The 14,642-nt window shown below is 37.4% G+C and overlaps 1 protein-coding gene across 1 annotated transcript in view; it reads right to left on the bottom strand.

Moving 5' to 3' along the window:
- The window catches only part of LOC120790036 (E3 ubiquitin-protein ligase HECW1), a 77,498-nt gene that overhangs the window by 36,012 nt on the left and 26,844 nt on the right, over nt 1-14,642 (bottom strand). The window contains exons 6-9 of the mRNA XM_040127288.1: nt 11,563-11,732; nt 4,473-4,615; nt 3,997-4,097; nt 766-1,790 (exon numbers count right to left, since the gene is read on the bottom strand). Coding sequence (XP_039983222.1) covers nt 766-1,790; nt 3,997-4,097; nt 4,473-4,615; nt 11,563-11,732 — 1,439 coding nt within the window. The remainder of the gene's footprint in view (nt 1-765; nt 1,791-3,996; nt 4,098-4,472; nt 4,616-11,562; nt 11,733-14,642) is intronic.

Here is a 14,642-nt window from a genome sequence, read left to right as displayed (position 1 = left end):
TGTAAGATGCCATTTTGAAGTTTAGACTTAAGGTGGTTTACTTCCATCTTAGTAAGTTTGAGACACCTGTCCATCATAAATACATGTGCCATTACCAACAAACTAGAATGCATTCATAAACAACAGTTTATTGGACTGCAAAAAGAACTAAAGGTCTATAAAAAAAATGCCCACCACAGTTACCAGACCTCACAATGATGTTTTAACTGTGTTGTCCCGATAATACATCATGAAACTTTTTCACTTTAGAAATGAAGTGAAGCTCATTTAGCCCATTACCTGAATTTTTGATATTAACAATTAATCATTGATCAAATGAATCCCTGTATTGTGAATGGCTACTCATACTGCAGATCCTTGTGAGAATTTGTGGAGGTTTTCTGCCCACTATTGCCCAATAAATCAGAGATCATTTAAATTATTTAAACAATAACAGCTATCAAAACATTTCTGTCCATTAACATATCAGATCATGAACTAATCATTTCAGTGCTAATAGTCTATCACATGCCAGTGCCTATGTGTGGTTTTAATATATTTACTATTCCACGCTGTTCTTTAGAAGTGGGTCAAAAAAAAAAAAAAAAAAAAAAAAAAAGTCTATTAGGCTCTGTTCTAAAAATATGACCTAAATAATTTAGTCAGTTTTAGGTCACTGTAGCTTTAAGGGATCAGGAGTGTGGGGGTAACGTAGGACTGCAACAAGGTTTGCCAAATTCTGAATGCCCATGTGAATTTTATTTAGAAGTCCATCACTGGCTGTACCTGGGAAGGAGACTGGGTTGTATCCTCTTCTTCATCCTCCTGCCCCTCGTCCTCCTCTCTGACTTTGGGGGTTTTGAGTGTTGGTGATGTGGAGGTTGTTTCTTCAGTGGTACTTGTATTCTCTCCCTCCCCGGCCTCTTCCTCCTCCTGGCTGGGAGGTCTGTGTTGGGCCGAAGGGAGGCTGTGAAGGAGGTGATGAATCCGGATGTAGTGGGATCGCGGGGTCTCTGGCTCGCCGCAGGCTGAAGCAATCACCGTCTCCAGCTCCGACACTGGAAGGGAGCAGGGGCGGTTTTTACGGCGTAATGGAGCAATGGAGTTGTAGTTCGAGAAGAGGGACTGGCAAGTGCAGGGGGCACAGCTTCTCTCTTCTCCCTCTGTCACCTCCTGTGGGGCACCTTCAGCTGGTTCTACAGGAGCCTCCTGCAATGTGCTTTTTCCTTCTGTGGGAGCCCCCGCAGTAGTGGCCCCATCATTTGTAGTTAATGCTACAGGATTGTCAGAATCTGGCTTTGGCTGTGTTTCCTCCCCAACCTCCTTTTCTTCTGCTGCTGCTGCTGCTGCTACTACCTCCTCAACCAGGGGCGCAGACTCTTCTCTTTGCTCCTCCTCTCCTTCCTCCTGCTGCCTTTCCTCCTTTACTCCCTCTTTTTCCCCCACTTCATTGCTCTCCTCCTGCTGTTGAGCTGAGGCCCCCTCCTGCTGCTCCATCTGAGGTTCAGCAGATGGGGGTTCCTCCCTCACTGTGCTCTCCTCCTCCATTGTTCCATGCCCCACCCCTGCTGACACTCCGGGCTCCTCCCTCTCAGCAGCAGGTTGGACCTCCTCAGGTGTGGAAAATTCAGCTGTGGAGGCTGGAGGCGCAGAGTTCTCAGGGTACGGAGGGGCATCCAGGGGAAGGTCAGGCATGTCAGGTCCCACACTTAGTGTGTCATCATCAGGTGCATCAGCAGCATGGTTGATATCTGCTGCATTTCCCCCCTCAGGACAGGCTGGCTCTATGACCAGGGATACCTCCTCATCATCTAAAAAGAACAAACATCATCAATGTCCACCAAACTCACTTTTGACAGTTGGTGCTTTCAAATTTGGTTGTGTTCACTATATTGTTGACAACTGTGGCATTCACAGCTTTGGAAGTGGGAATTCCAGTTCATGAGTTGTGTACACTGATGTTTTTAATCGAGGACTCCAATGTACAGTTAAAGGAATCAAAACCTGGTTCCTAAATTAGAAGCTAACAACTCTCCACCAACTAACACAAACACACGGATGACTCACAATTATGGAGTACAAACAAGCAGATTTGGGTGTGTTACACTTGTTGCCGCTAATGTAACCTGGAACCTCTGATCTGGCAAGCTCACTACTTTTTAACTCCATATCCCTGTTTTTTTTTTTCATTTTCCAACACACTTCGATGTGTAAAATCAGTGGTGTTCCTCTAAATAATGGAAGAGAAGAAAAAAAAACCTCCGCTAATTTCTCATTCGTACTTTTCTTTTTTCTCAACATTTCACAGATCCTAACAGGTGGTCTAATTTGCTTGACAAATTAATAAATCATGTGCACAAATTAAAAATTTATTCTCTTGAATAAATAACTTGAGTCCTCTGTTGACACAGAGCATTTATTACAGTTTTGCTGTTAATTTACTTGGATATATTCGGATATACTTTTGATTTTGCCTGTTATTATGTTTCATGCTATTTTCTACTAATGTGTGTGCTAATGTGAATCACTAATTTGAGCACAATTCCTTAATTGATGCACACAAATTATTCTTGCTGGACTCAAATGCAGCATTGAATAACCAAACAAGACAAAACAAAGCAAAACCTATGGTCGGCTAACAACCAACAATGTTCTCACAAGTTAATCATCTGAGCTTCCAGCTTTTCACAACACATATTTAACTGCCCCTGTGAGAACACAAACTTCTAAGTTCTAATTGATGGGCACGACTAGAAATTTTCACATTTGTGTTAGTAGATCATCAAGCAAAAGGGACAGGCACCTGCAGTACTTTTGAGCTCATCTTATAGAACCTAAATCTAGCATCAAATCCACTTAACAATCCAAGTACTTTTGAATCCAATTAGGTTCAGCTTTAATGTACAGTAGGTAACTAAAGTTAGAAATATCCTCTACATTATAGCACAGAAAATGAGAAATCTGCTACCAATCTTGACATCTTATGCTGTTTACACTGCATGGTCATATTGAAGAGATATTTCATTACTGGACACCAAATACTTCAGGAATTTGTTATGTTGCAGCCTTATGCTAAAATTGTTTAAAATTCATTTTTTCCCCCTCATCAATCTACAATCAATAGCCCAAAATGACAAAGCCAGAACAGAATTTTAGAAATTTTTCACGTTTTAAAAAGGAAAAACTGAAATATGACATTGACATAAGAATTCAGACCCTTTTCTCAGTACTTAGTTGAAGCACCTTTGGCAGCGATTATAGCCTTTTGTCTTCTTGGGTATGATGCAACAAGCTTTGGATAACTTGGATGGGGACCATCAGTGGACAACCATTTTCAGGTCTCTCCAGAGATGTTCGATTAGGTTCAAGTCAGGGCTCTGGCTGGGCCACTCAGACATTTAAGAAGTTGTCCCTAAGCCACTCCTGCATTGTCTTGTCTTTGTGCTTAGGGGCCTTTGGGCCAGTCTTCTGAGCACTCTGGACCAGGTTTTCATTAAGGATATTTTTTTTTGTAGCCTTCCCCAGATCAGTGCCTCGACACAATCCTGTCTTCGAGCTCTGCTGGCAGTTCTTTCAACGTCATGACTTGGTTTTTGCTCTGATATGCATTGCCAGCTGTGAGACCTTATATAGACAGGTGTGTGCCTCTCCTAATCATGTCCAATCAACTGAATTTACCACAGGTGGACTCCAATCAAGGTATGAAAACATAGATGATCAAGACAAATGAGAGGCACCTGAGCTAAATTTCAAGTACCATAGCAAAGGGTCTGAATACTTATGTGAATGTGATATATAAGTTTTTCCTTTTTAATAAATTTGCAAAAATTTCAAAATTCTGTTTTCGCTTTGTCATTATGGGGTACTCAGTGTAGACTGATGCAGAAAAATGAATTTAAACTACTTTAACCTAAGGCTGCAAGATAACAACATCTGAAAAAAGTGAAGGGGTCTGAATACATTCTGAATGCACTGTATGTCTGCCCATGCTGCTAGATGGCTTGATACCTTATGTACCTGGGTGAATAGAGGAGGTCAGCTCAAAGCGAAATTGCAGCTGGCCACAGACATGATCTGTTGGCAACCTGCGGCCCAGAGAATAACTCACCACCCGATCCCTGCAGACAAAACACAGAGAAAAGGAGTGTGTAAGGGAGGGAAGGACAGGAAGAAAACAGAAGAATTGGAAATGCAGATTTGATTTGATAATAATCGATACTGCATGTTCTTGCTAGTCAGAAAAGACAATGCACATATGTACAGATAGCTAGTGAAATCATAGCTAATATCAGATAGTCATATGAGATTAAAAGTGCCTACATCCACCTACATCCTTTTTTCATCAACTGTCCATTTGGGCTAGTGTAAACTTTCACAGCACTGAAGGCTTGAATCATCGAGCACAATAATATTACTTGGACTTATGGTAAACACAGTCATGCTGCTTCAAACAACAAAAGCCTTTGGATGAATGTTAAAGGTGTGTATTTCACCCAATGGCATGTTTTTCCAGGAGCCTCTGGACAGGGACAGAGAGCTTCCCCAGGAAGCGCTTGATGATTGGCCGACTCTTGGCAAACTTATCCTTCACCTCAATCTCCAGAACATCAGTAGGCAGAGACACAAAGTTAAACCTCTGGAAACAGACAGAAGCAGAGAACAGGGCATTTTAAGGGAAAGAGTGCCACTTAATGTGACTGGATTAGGATTAGGTTTAAAATTTATGTGCCCTACAAGGTCAACAAAAATCAAATCACTTTTGGCAACTTTGTCTCTTAAAATGTCTTTCAACTATTTATTCAGTAGAATATATGTTTTGTAGGAAGCATATTGCATAACAAAAGGAACAATTTAAAATCAGAATTTTTTTTTTTACTCAATGTATCTGGTAAGCATTCAATCAATGTTTGACAAAATAATGTAATGTATTTGGGGGCATGGATATTTGCACCAAATTTCATGGCAATTCATCTCGTTGTTTTTGATATATTTCAGTCTGGACCAAAGTACCATTGCCATCCCTATAGTTATGCCACTAGCATGACTAAAAGGTCAACAACATAAAGAATACATGTCTCCATGTCCTCCGTTTTCAGTTTATCTGCACTGCAGGTTTCAAGCCACCACATAACACTTGTATAAGTTGCATATTGGACCACATCTACTCTAAACTAGCTGTGATATTACAAAATCTTGCTTGTATGTCCAGGTGTTAAACTGAGATTTAAGGTGAGCACAGATAAACTACCTCCTTCAGAAGATGAATGTGAGAACAAACTGCACATACATCATTCTGCACAGTGAATGAAGACTGAAGTGGGACTTTAATGAGAACTATAACCTTCACCTTGCCTTAACCAAGATTGTAGATTGTCTTTAGATTGAAATGACCTAATAGACAGACTTATACACTGCATTGCTACCAAATACAAAACACTACAATAAAACATGTCTTTGTGCAACGTATAATGTTTAGTTTTTGTTGTTACTGTGTCATGAAAAACAAAAATGATCTAAATCTGTTTGGGTTTGGAAATCTTAAATAACTGGAGAATCTCCACAAAGCATTTTTTTGTATAATAAGTCTTATTCTTGTAAAATGTGAACAACGACCTTAACGTCTCTCTTCTCAATCAGATGCCAATTTATGGTCTTTTTTATTGACTTTACAGTGTTATGCTGAATTAAAATATCTTTACAGAGCTTTGCACCCACTTTATTAGATCTTTTTTTTCTCCAAGCTAATTATAGATGTATGAGGTTGTAATTTGAAGGGAATAATTCATCTCCCTCTCGCATTCCCTGTCCCTCTCTGTCTCTCTCTGTTTCTCTCAGTTGGGGTCTGAACACTGTCCAAGCTTCTTAAATGTTGCTTCAGAGCCTGTGTGCATATGATTGAATTCATGTGGAATCCATCAAGTTATGAATTAGTTGATTTCAACTTTTTCATATTTTGTGGGTATTAAGACAGATCTTGTCTTTTTTCTCAAATACTGATGTACATTTCCAAAATATAGAAGTGGATGTCCTCTGTCTCTGTGTGATGATGAGGCCTATATGATTTAGGAAAAATTTTGAGCCCTATCAAATAATTTGGGGCCGAGTCTAAGTGTGAACAAATAAAAGTGTCAGAATTATTTAATTTTTGAAAGCAATTAATGCCAAAAATATTTTTACTCTGGGTGGACTTATACAGGTGGCCATTGTGAAAACATAAGTAACATAATTAATCATTAGTAACTAGCTGCAAAGCTAAGTTCTGCCACCATTTAATTCTACATTATATAATACTTGGTATAATTCCAGTAAAGAGGCTTTTTGTCAGTAAGAACTGACACTGCTGCCTCTCATTCAACAAAGCAAGTTGCCCTCCTTAAAACCGTTGGCCCCTTTCATCATTTTATACATGTCTCCATGCAGTCCTATCCTCCATCACAGTCAGACACCGAATGACTCTTTAAGGTTCTTTATTTACTGATTCTACACCAAGTCATTATATTTAAAATAACTCCTTAATAAGTATCAAACCATTTCAATGTCTTTCTCTTGAAAAGATTTCTAACAATATTCTGAGCATAGGGCGGCAAGAACCTTTATGAAAATAAAAATACATAAAAATTTTATAGCATCATAAATGTATAAATATCTCAGAATGGTACTTTAGGGAACCTCTGTGAAATAGTTCTTTACAGCACCAGAGGGGCTCTGCTGTGGTACAGAACAAGCCTGAAGCAGGTTCCCAATATGGCCCTGATGTAAAACTACATGATTTTTGCAGAAGAGTGCTTCTCTGAAATAAAAAATATCCTACCCTTAAGGTTCGCATCATTCAATATTTTCTTTAATAACATGTATATAAAACTGAGGCGTATATATATATGTTTTCTTTTGGATAATATTTCTGCCAAGTGCCTGAATTCAGCATGTATTTATATGGTTGGAAGCTAACTGTTGTTAATTCAAACTTTAACTTGCTTTATGCTACATGTTCTCAAATGAAACCTAAAGGACTGACAGTGAAATGTGATTCAACTAGTGTGCGTGTGTGTGTGAGTGTGTGTGTATGTGTGTGGGGTTGTGTGTGTGTGTGTGTGTGTGTGTGTGTGTGTGTGTGTGTGTGTGTGTGTGTGTGTGTGTGTGTGTGTGTCAAAGTGGGTGTATTAGCTGTGGCAGTAGATTTTAGCTGCTCTCCTCTGCTAATCTTGCAGCTGAGCCATACCTTAGCCAGTGTTACAGTCAGTTACTCTTTGGATGTGTATCATTTTGGCTGTGTTTGGTTTTCTCATGTGGTTGATTGTAAATATGTGTCCTTGTGTGTCTTGTGTGCTTTATCTACAGTTGAAGAGCCTGCGATATTTAATTTTCAAGATGAAAAAAATAAGAGGAAACATGAATGGGTACAAAAATGGGGCAAGAAAAAGGAGTGAAATGAAGAAAGGACAGCGAAGTAATGTAAAGAGTGCATCTGTTTGCATGGGATGAAATGAAATGACATTGTGGTGCTCAGAAGGTAGAAAAATAATAAGAGGAGGGTAAGAAAAGCTGGGCTGGGGAAATTGGTGTGCAGGGTGATAAAGGAGGAGGATAAAAAGCAGTCAGAGTGAATAATTTACAAGATGAGCCAGAAGGGAGCAGACAGAGCATAAGTGTGTTCGTGAGTAGAGGATGTGGGACAAACTCATTAAAGAGGTTGAGATTGTGCAGGATAGAAAGAGGAAAGGCTGAGAGGAGGAGAGTGTGTGTTGTCGCAGTAATGTGGAGTGTTAATCTGTAGGAAGAGGAGTGAAATCAAGCTGAGGACCTGATGATGGGGGGATAGGGGGAGAAGAGGTATAAGAAGAGAAAAGAATGGGATGAGTAGAGGAGAAGCAGGAGGATCAAGGGAAGTTGGGCCTGTATTTATCACATGAAAGCTTTAAGATTTAGTCTTAAAAAGTGAGGTAAACAAACAGAGTAACGAATGCTCTTGTTAAATTTTAAAAGCAGCTAATGGGACCATGCAATTAATCTCATGTGTGCTCAAAACCAAAATATCCAACCTGAGACAAGTTTTAAAGGAAAACTCCATCAATAGCACCGACATAAAGTTGGGACACAGACACAGAATGGTCAAAATTGGAGCATCAAAAGTCAAAGCAGCCAAGATATTCTGACATTTACTGCCTAGTATAAATCACGCTCAAAAACCGCTGGATCCTAACCTCCACGCCCCCAGTTTGTAATGCAGGCTTTTGGTTAAAAACAGTTGTTGCTCCGAAGCTCAGTCTCAGATTTGACAAAATATAGCACACTGATACTGTTTTTTGAAGCCAATAATGACATTTGAGAGTTTTAAAAATCTGATAATGATATAGGAGGAATTGTGACCAAAATATGTACTGAGCAAATATTTGACAGTTGAAATATTAACTCTAATGGTACATAATAATAAACTCTATGATCTCAAACATTGAGAAACATTTCCTGTCCGTCTACATACAGTTACACAGACTGAGCTCATATATCAGCCCACCTGATTTATTTATCACTCAGAGCCACAATAGACACAACAATAGATACAATAGATACAACAGTTTGAGAAGAGCTTCTAATGACAAGCAAACTGAACTTGATGTTTAAAACTGGCAGAGTGCCACTTTAAATGACTTTATTCTACATGAAAAAGACAGCTTTTACACAGTTTTTATTATGGACAAAAAAACTTTTTTTAACAACCCAGTCAAAACTAGCCTTGATAAGTCAGCCTAAATCTCACAAGCTCAGCTCTTGCTAAAAATATTTTCTGAGAGACTGAGAATCAGTTCAGCTGTAGGCCAGATCAATCGCCTAGATAGGCCGACTAGAAATCTGCTTAAGTATATTTATGGTCAAGAAATAAACCTCCCAAGAAATCTAGCTGGGAAAATTAAAAATAAACTAATTTCATTTGGACATGCAAGAAGATCACAAAACATTCAAATGAAGTATTACATGCTTTTATCCACGTCCAAATTTAAAGTTACTTAGGGGACTACAGAAGAGTTAAACTTGATCATTTTTATCAACACACGAAAAATTAAACCATATCAGGTACAGCAGCATTAAACAAGGTCAACTTTGATCTAACATACTGGCAAGTGAAGATAAATATAACCCTACATTAATTATTCAAATTAGTATTTTAGTCCATCAAACACACTTTCGAGCACTGTACAGGTTTCCAGGGATCAATTCTTGTCATGGCATTTTTTGTTGGTGCTATAATTTGTCTCTCAAATCTGCAGTTAGCATGCTGACTGAGCTAGCAATGAAATCACTGTATGGAGATACATGCACTGTAGTCAGACTGAAAACAGCTCAACATAATGCACAAAGCACTGAGTCATTTCCAGTGTTCTTATGATCTAACCTGTAATGGAAATGAAACATTGTTTAGAACGTCCTAGGGCTCTAGTCAACCAAAGAAAATCTTGGTTGACTAAAATTGTACCTACTCTTCACCTATAAAATGGTCACAGGAAGAAAAAAATCTGCACTACATCAACTCTTTATAATAACTAAATCTGCCACAGTGCACTGGCTGCACCCTACCTGGTAGCCTTATTAGCCTAAATGTATTATAAATAAACATTAAAGGCTAGTTTTTGCAGCATATTATTATTTTAACCTAAATATTTTTTACTGAAATGATAACAACAGACTCAGAGCTTACCAGCGTGCACATGCCAAATTGGGCTACTCTTAATTAAATGATGATTTGATAATCAAACTAGTTGCTAATTAATTTTCTGCCAGTTACCTAATTCATTAATCTACTAATTGCTTAAACTCCATTCCAAACATGACCATAGTTATAGGACAATGCCACCATCATATCATCTTCCTGTTATATTTTATCTTTAGCCTGTAATGTTCATTGCATTTTGGGACATATTTTTTCACACATAATATAGCTTGCAATAAAAATCTTTTTTGCTATTATTAATCTGTTGAGAGCTCAGTGGTGAAGGGAGGTCTTGGAGCAATTAATTTTAAATGCAGATTTTAAATAATATGGATATTTTGCCCATATAAGCTGACAAAGTTACAAAATTATGTCCAAAACAGGACTGACTAGTGATGAATTTGCCAGAAACGTATGGTTTTCCAAGAAAAATTTCTAAATTAGAAAATCAATTGGCTGATCTTGTTTTGTACAAAGCCAACATGATTTTCATGGATTACACTGATCCTCCTAACAATTCAATAATGAGAGAAATTAACCTGGACTGAATTCCTAATGTTTTTAAGATCCCTTGTTTGCTTTCCATCCATGCTCATAAAAAACATCTATACCAAGATTTCTAACATGCTTTTGGTTCTTAACCTAAATTTCCCATCCATTAAACCTCATGGACTCACAAACAACAAAATACCAGTGTTAATTTTATCAGTGGAAACTATGTTGAAAATGATTTGTTTAAACTATTTTTCCACAACAAAAAATGAGATAATATAAATATAAATAATGCATTATAATTTACTGTTTTAATTCCAAGTCGATCCAAGTTGATTTAGCTGCTTAACCTGCTGCACTAGTAAGTAGCGTCTTTTATTTCAGTAACATTATGTCTCTGCCAGTAATGTTAGCTAATATTACCAGTTCCTGTAGGATAAACGTAACTGATTTTTGTATTAAATTCATCTACAGTCCCACTGATAATTAAACCAGAAGCAACAACAAACCAAGAAAACATGCATTTATCAAAAGGTAAGCATTAACGTTAACATAATATTATCAATGGCCCTAGATGTGATGGTAATGTGAATTTTCCTTTAATGTAGGCTCTTAACCATTTAAATCTTCCTGGATGTTAGCTAAAGGAATATTACTGCATTTATGTTATCTAACATTTTAGTCGTCTCAAACTAAACCCAGACCTTCACTGAGGAAGGTCAGTCTGTTGTATTGTTGCAGATCAGAGTGACATGGACACTGTTTGTGTGAAAACTATAACAGTCTGGTACAAACAGGTAAAATATGCCTTTCTTCTAACTTTGAGCTAGATGAGAACAACACCTGTAACAATGCTAACTTTACACATCAAACATGGTGACTGCTGTTACTGAAAGTAAAAATAATCAAATAACTAAAGGCTAAAACTGATCTAACTAAATCAGGTGCCAAAATTACCACTGTGTGAGTCTGTGAAACAAAAAAAACAGCAGGTATCCTGAGTTCAAGCTCCTTTTAATGTCAGACACAATCAATGTCTGAAGACTAAAGAACACACATACATCCTAGTTATGATTCCTAACCGTCACTTTTTTCTCCTCGGTATTTTGTCCAAAGTCAAACTATTCTCTACTTGCTCAATAACAGCAGGCTTTAAACCATCTGAAGCCTGAACTCTTTCAGGCTTCAGATGGTTTAAAGCCTTGGCAAATGACACAGGAACCAATATGGATACAGATAATGTAGTTTACACAATTTAAATGTCTAAGTATAGCACAGAAATCTTTCAAGACGTGTACGAGACAAAGTGTATGGTTGTTTATGCGTGGGTGTTTGTCTGTTTGTGTGTGTGTGTGTGTGTGTGTGTGTGTGTGTGTGTGTGTGTGTACCTCTGTGTTCCACTGTGGGTTGACTGTGTTGCAGACCACTCCAGAACGTTTCTCCTGGCCATGGTGTGGCAGCGAGGGGAAGATGCTGTGCTTTCCAGGCTGGATGGAGAGCTTCAGGTAGGGGTCAGGATTGAAAAACATCCCCTTCTTCAAACCAACTGCCTGGAGATCTGAAGGACATGAAATTATACAAGGATGGGTTTATTTGAAATAGGAATGAAGAAGTCAAGTGTTCCATCTGTAGAAAATCAAATAAAACTTGGGGCACTCTTGAATATGAAATAAAAGCTCAAACAGAGAAAAAGTTCTTCAGTCACTTTTAGATAGACTAAAGAGAAAAGGGTTAATTGGTTACTGAAATCAGTGGATGTGCTCTGGGCTGTACCTACCACTGTCCTTTGTATTTTTTCTGAGGAAAGGGGGATTTTAGTGGGGGAGTTGACATTTTACAGTTAGAATCTGAATATCTGTATATTTTATTTTGTTTCAGTATCTTTATACCTAATATTTAAATATGTCAAAATACATAAAGCATTCAGTAAATCTCTACCATAATCTGATTCCCAGCAATGTTGAATGAGTTTTGTAACTGCATTTTAGTTTATGTTTGGAAGTAAAATATTACAACCATTTATTGTAATTTCCTGGCAAGTTTCCTAGAAAGAAATATGTAACCATAAATTAGTTGTCCATTTGACAAAAAGTAACACAGTTCTGAGCTCTTTGTAGATCTGTCCAAGGCTTTTGATACTGTTGATCACAACATTTGGTTAAACAGGCTCATAATGCTGCTTACAACTGATTCAAATCATATCTCTGTGGTTGAGGTCAAATTGTTGCAGATGGTTTCAAATCAAGTTCACTTAGTTGATAAAGTTGTCCCTCAAGGATCAATATTAGGCACACTGCTATTTATGCGGTACATAATTAATATCAACTTTCCAAATCAGCAGTGTCATGTCCATTTTTATGCTGATGATATCATCTTGTATGTCTTGACCCCACTGCAAACCTACCAGGCCTGCTTTTGATGACCTCTAGACCTTGCTGTTTAACTTAAAACTTGTTCTAAACTCCAAAAAGACAAAAATTTCACAAGAACATGAACTCTTGATGTTACCAATTCTATCCATGCTCTAAACTGAGAGCTACAGTAGAGCAAAACAGCATTTAAAACATACTTTTAACATCTTGCTCAGAAATTAAAAATTCAAATTGCCTTGTTATACCAAAAGAGCTTGTTTCTCCTTTGAAAACAGAAAAAACATTATACAATCCACCATACTGTCTACATTGGATTATGTAGATATCCTGTATGCTCATGCTACTGCCGCTACCCATAAATCACTGAATGCTTTGTACCACAGTGCAATTTGATTCATTACACAAGACAGCTATCACACTCACCACTCTGAGTTATATGAAAAGGCTGAATGCTTATTACTGGCATCTAGAATGCATCAGTAAACCTGGGTTTTCATTTATAAGGCCTTGCTATCTAAGCTGCCAATCCTCAGTTGAGTTCAAAGCTAATGACCATGACACCAGATCACAGGATAGGTTGGTTTTAAAAATATAACAATTCTGAACTGGGACAAACGGAATGAGCTGCACTACAGCTTGCAGTTAGCTAGAGACACTCATTCCTTTGACAGACTTTAAAGCTTCACTATCTTATCAGTTCCTCTAGGATTTCACAGGCTTTTTTTTGGGTCGTTGTGGCCTAAAATGCCTGATTTCACGACAGCTTATCTAAAACTTGTAATGCATGTTTTTTTTGCAATGAAATTGCGAGAGTAAGTGAAATTTGCAAGATAGTTGTAAGTTTCTCTTTGTATAATTCATTAATACTGGCATGTTGTGTTGCCACTGAGATCTGTGTGTCATTGTTAATGAGAACAATATTGCAGAAAAGAGGTGTGTGTAAAGGTCGTTGAAATTGCTGCAATATGCATTTATTATTTTTTTTTAAAACCTGTCAAGTTTGTTTGGGAGAGAAATTGACTTTTAGATGGTATGTGCATAATTTTAGTTATAAAGGCAGATAGAGGGGGATTGTCTCACCCAATCCAATGTAATATGTGATGTAAGACTAAATGATAAATGATGTAAGACATGCAGTGTGTGCAGCAGATTCTCATAGGAAAGACTGTACACACTACACAAATATTTGATTTGGTCATGTATGGTTAGTTGGTTGATTCTAAATGTCTATAAGGTGACTTTTCATCATGTCTTTAAAGTGTGGTTATGTGTTTGATCCTTGCTGTGCATATATGGAATGCTGTTTTGCCATTGCAAATAAACTTTTATAAATCTGCTTAGAAATCATGGAAAAATTATATCTCTAATATAATTGCTTGAGAATGATCACATTTTTTAATTTTTCTTCAGTATTAAAGTAATCCAGTGATAGTTGTCTGTACATCCATGGGTGTAATCACAAACTGCTAATAGCTAATTCAGCATACTTATAATGGTGCCAGATTTCCAAAATGTAAAAAAATATAAGTACCGAGTTTTAGCCAACAGCTAACTCGCTAAATCCATGGCAACATTATAATTACTGTTTACATCCCCTAAAGAAGCATAATTATCTCCTTAATATACTGTAAGTAATATTAAGATTAATATCAAGAAGCAATTGCCTCGATTTTGTCTGAGGGGAAGTCTACAGCGTCAGACTTAGAAAACGATTTAAAGGCTAGAATTAATAAATTTTCTCTTGTAAAAGACAAGAACTGCTGCTGCAATGGACACTGTAGACCAACGTTTTCGTTATCCGGTAAATAACGGATATTGACCAGGAAAATCTGAAGTAACACAAATTTAAATCTCTCCGGTCATAATGTGCGGTCAAAATAATTTTCTCTAAGCACAATTTGAACTGTATTAAAATAGTTTTAATTAAATTTCCACATATCCTTCGATTTAAAATAATGAATCTTAATTTTTTAAGAATGTGTCGGCTATAGACTTACCTATATGCGGAACGAAACAACCATTACATTTTTTTCATTATCTCTAATTAAGCGGGCTCACATAACAACAAACAGTAACAAGTGAGAGAGATCAGACAT

The sequence above is a fragment of the Xiphias gladius genome, chromosome 5 (genome assembly GCF_016859285.1).
Source record: "Xiphias gladius isolate SHS-SW01 ecotype Sanya breed wild chromosome 5, ASM1685928v1, whole genome shotgun sequence".
NCBI lineage: Eukaryota > Metazoa > Chordata > Actinopteri > Istiophoriformes > Xiphiidae > Xiphias > Xiphias gladius.
Note: the sequence above shows the minus strand (reverse complement) of the source record. Positions and strands in the feature narration are given on the sequence as shown.